At 37.7% G+C, this 3,850-nt stretch overlaps 1 protein-coding gene across 2 annotated transcripts; it reads right to left on the reverse strand.

Moving 5' to 3' along the window:
- Window positions 1–495: 495 nt before the first annotated feature.
- Window positions 496–3,720, reverse strand: gcgb (glucagon b). Of its 2 annotated transcripts, none has more exons than XM_088083216.1 (4): window positions 2,479–3,720; window positions 2,268–2,370; window positions 1,259–1,414; window positions 496–1,020 (listed from the first exon to the last, which is right to left on the reverse strand). In XM_088083216.1, the coding sequence occupies exons 2-4, from the start codon at window positions 2,360–2,362 to the stop codon at window positions 900–902; spliced, it is 372 nt and encodes a 123-aa protein (XP_087939342.1). In that variant the 5' UTR covers window positions 2,363–2,370; window positions 2,479–3,720; the 3' UTR covers window positions 496–899. The 2 variants fall into 2 exon arrangements, with proteins under 2 accessions (XP_087939342.1, XP_042350469.1); XM_042494535.2 differs by having other exon boundaries at window positions 2,268–2,373.
- Between the last annotated feature and the right edge of the window lie 130 nt (window positions 3,721–3,850).

Here is a 3,850-nt window from a genome sequence, read left to right on the forward strand (position 1 = left end):
TTTGTCTCAGTGCCAGGAGCAACTCAAGAGTGTCAACCCAGTCAGTGTTGAGCTGACTGACGTGATTTCATTTAGCATAACCCTCCTTGGTGTGCTGTCAGAGCATCTCTGGGAGATCTTTACCAGTGAACACCTGACAGGTGACACACATCATCCTGTTACCTGGTAGAAATCCCACAGCACATTTCTCCCTGGGGAGGGATGTGCTTATTGATTTTGGTTCTGCCTCCATAAACAGGAGGATTTGGAGAGCATGATTGGTGCACCGGCTTTTTATTATTCTTCTCTAATCAAAAATGTAGAAAATGTTCTCGTTGGAACTACTGTTTATTAAAGTTTCAAATTCTTGAAGGACATTAGCAGGTGAATCCTGTGCCTCAAAGATCATCTTCATGTATTTCTGAGATGTATTTGTGTGTGTAGATGTACACATACACACTGAGATATAGATCCTTGAGTGGTACTTGGATTAATTTTTTAAAGAGGGAACTCATAGATTGTACACGTTTCTTTATTGAAAACTAAATATGACTTTTATCTGAATAATACGGAAAGGTATTGAGACTATCTACAGATGTAATCATTGCAGATCAGATCAATAATTTATCAAGAATGTTCTTACACATTTTAAGCAAAAATGAAGATGGAAAAAATGGGAAAAAATTAATAGTAATGTGACTGATTAGAATGTCACACTGCATTTATGATTAAGACACACTTTAAAACAGGCTTTTTGCATTCTGACTACATTTCCTTTAACCACTGAGGGCCGACAGTGCTTCTTATGAGGGGAATTTAATAGCATGACCAAGAAAAAAAGTCTAGTACAGATTGTAAAACATATAATAGCACAGTGTCAGTGTGAACTGTTGCCTTATTCAGGGTGTTGTTGATTAAGTTTACTCTCTCCTGCCTCGGCCAGTCTTCAGCCAGTACACAAACTCCTTGGCCGCCTGGTCCTGCAGGTAGGAGCTCACATCGCTCGTGTAGGTGCCGTCTGCGTGGCGTCTAAATAGGCTCCTGAAGGGACGGATGCATTTGGATGATACATTCACATAACACATAATTGTGTTCCACTTTATTTATATAGCATGATTTTAACAAACACAATGTTTCCAAAGTGCTGCACAGCAAGGTAAAAAGCACAACAAATACATAATACACAATAGGATAAAACGATAGGATACCTACGGTATTACTGCAGTTAAAGGCAGACTTGTGAAGTTGAAGTGATCCATTAAGAAAAGGACACACTCACCCGTTCCTTTTTGAGTTCTTTAGCCACTGGACAAAGTCTTGCGCTCTTCTCGTCTCCAGGTATTTACTGTAGTCGTTGGAAAATGTTCCCTCTGAGTGTCTCTTCATGTTTGAGAGCTCAATGGGTTCGGCCAACATAGAGTTTTCAGGCAAAAACCTAAAATTATGGAGATAATAAAGCTTACACTGACACATTCGCATCTTAACCTCTTCCTTCCTGTCATATGTCTTTCCTTTCCTAGCCACCCAGCCCTTTTGTCTGTCCCCTCTCTCTCATGTGGGCTCCTATAGGAGAGTTCTACATGTTGAAGACTTCACCACACCACGTCTGTTTATCCTGATACATCATTGTCATCCAACAAACACTACTCATCTTGTTGATGCCGTGATTATGAAAGTAAATTTGCAATATTCAGTTACACTGCATGAGATTCTTTGCAAACTGAGCTTTGCATCAGCAGCCTGATAAGCAGCAGGAGACACCACATTATAGCTAAAAGAAATAAGTATTAAAATGAAACCAAAGCATTGAAATACATTACAGTTAAAAACACATCATCTCACATATAATAAAATGCAAATAATAATCAATTTTACTCATTAAAAATTTCAACTGACATAATGATATTTGGTCTATTTGCAGTACAGTAGATCTTCTTCCTCTAATGTCAAATGTTGGTACTTTGAATGCAGCACATGGAACAGTCAGTGGCAGTCTGTCTGTCTTTAAAAATGTCTGACCAACTGGAGCCCTCTCAACAAAAAAAATCAACACAAAATTAAAAGAATAAAATAAAAAGTTGTAGTTGCTACAGAGGCATATTCAAAATATCTGAGCCATTCAATTATGTAAAAACCATTCAATTATATACTTCCCTTATTTTGCAGCTGCGGTTCATGTCACCAAATACTCTCATGGTGAGACCTTACTAATCCTCTCATAAAGCATCTTTCCTATAGGGAGATATTAGGACAATGAATGAATAAAAAAATATGAGCGCTTATCTTACACTGGGTTTCGGTCTGTGTCCTGGTCAGGCATTTGCCAGCTGCTTTGGATCACGATGAGGAGCAGGACTCCAGCCAAAGAGTGAGCGCTTTTCATTGTGTGGGCTTCTGAAAGATGAACAGAGAGACACTGTGAGAATATTTCAGTAATATAAATAAATTCTCATGTAGATGTTTGAAAGCAGGATGGTAAAAAAAAGGATCAATTCTCACCTGTTTTCCTTTCTGTTGAACGTCTGGGAGGATTGTAAAGTGCCGTGATTGGTGCCCTTCTTCTTTCTGAAGCTGTTTCATGGTCCCCTCTTGATCTGCTCTCTCTTATATAGTGGAGCTGAGGAGTTTTCTCTCAGGTGACTCCCCCGTCACTGATACCTCACCATATCCTGTTACTCTCAACCCATTAGTCAGCTTCCGCCTCAGTCCACTGAATCTATTTGACTTTGTTTAAAAAAGAAAAAAGCTAAACAGCAATATCTGGCTGCTAAAAGCTGCTAGGTGTCATAATCAAACATAACCTCTGCCCTGAACAAAGAACAAAACAAAAAAATAAACAACGATGACAAAAACTGACACTCATGTATTCAAATTATTGTCTCTCAATGTCATGAAACAAAAATGAATACTTATGTTAATGATGCAATCTCTCACCATTATTTTCTCTGTATTTCTTGCATGTGAAGTAAGCTTTAAATTTGTTTTCATAATGTTTACTATGACTTTATGTTACTATTTAAATGGCCAAACGAAAACATGTTGGTTGTTTATTGAGAGAAACAAAATATGCATAACTTAAGAAGCAGTGTGTAGGATGTAAGGGGATATAGTGCCATCTAGTAGTGAGGATTGCAGAATTTTTTAAGGGGTTGTTGTTTAGGAGGTTTTGAACCAGAAGCCAAATTATCTGCAGAGGTCTCTTCCTCAAAACAAATGTGACTTTAACTGGTACAAACAGTGAATAAAGCAGTTTCATGTTACAAATCAGTGTTTCTCCAACACCGTTAAGTACGTACCCGATGGGCAGCTAACCCACCACTTGCTGACGTGTGCTAACCTATTTAGTCTGATATCTTAAGATCCAAATGTTCAGGTTTTTACTGGAAGCTAAATTACCCACAGAAGTCTCTTCCTCTTCAAGACAAACAGGCCCATCAAAAGACCAGTGAAAACACTGAATAAAGCATTTAAAAAACCTGTGTTTTTCCAAAGCTGCTTCTAACTACAGTGGCCGATGTGAATTTCGGAAAATCGAAAAATGTGAATGGCTCTGTCAGTGTTTGGTTTGTATGCTCTGGCCTGCTATAGAAACATGTTGGTGCAATATCGCCATCTCTATAGACAAAGACCCGCTCCCTATGTAGATATAAACAGCTCATTCCAGGCTAACAAAAACAGTATTCTTATTTTCAGGTTATTATACACTAAAGAAAACATACATATCACAAATATCATTTCCTCCAATATACTATATCCCATAACATCCTGCACACTGAAATTTAATTCATTTTAATTCTAATCTATGTTTATAGGGAGGCTGTTTAGAAAAATAATTTGGACTAAAAAATATACAAATAATAAAAGGTATATC

This window comes from Plectropomus leopardus, chromosome 10 (genome assembly GCF_026936395.1).
Source record: "Plectropomus leopardus strain MGB_pleo_1.0 chromosome 10, ASM2693639v1, whole genome shotgun sequence".
NCBI lineage: Eukaryota > Metazoa > Chordata > Actinopteri > Perciformes > Serranidae > Plectropomus > Plectropomus leopardus.

Bases quoted from the DNA above. Each gene is read 5' to 3' on its own strand.
- gcgb (XM_088083216.1), bottom strand. From the start codon at position 2,362: ATGAAAAGCGCTCACTCTTTGGCTGGAGTCCTGCTCCTCATCGTGATC. The intron at 1,415-2,267 runs GTAAGATAAGCG...CCATAATTTTAG, and splicing joins GACACAGACCGAAACCCAGT to GTTTTTGCCTGAAAACTCTA. The intron at 1,021-1,258 runs GTGAGTGTGTCC...CCGTCCCTTCAG, and splicing joins AAGAACTCAAAAAGGAACGG to GAGCCTATTTAGACGCCACG.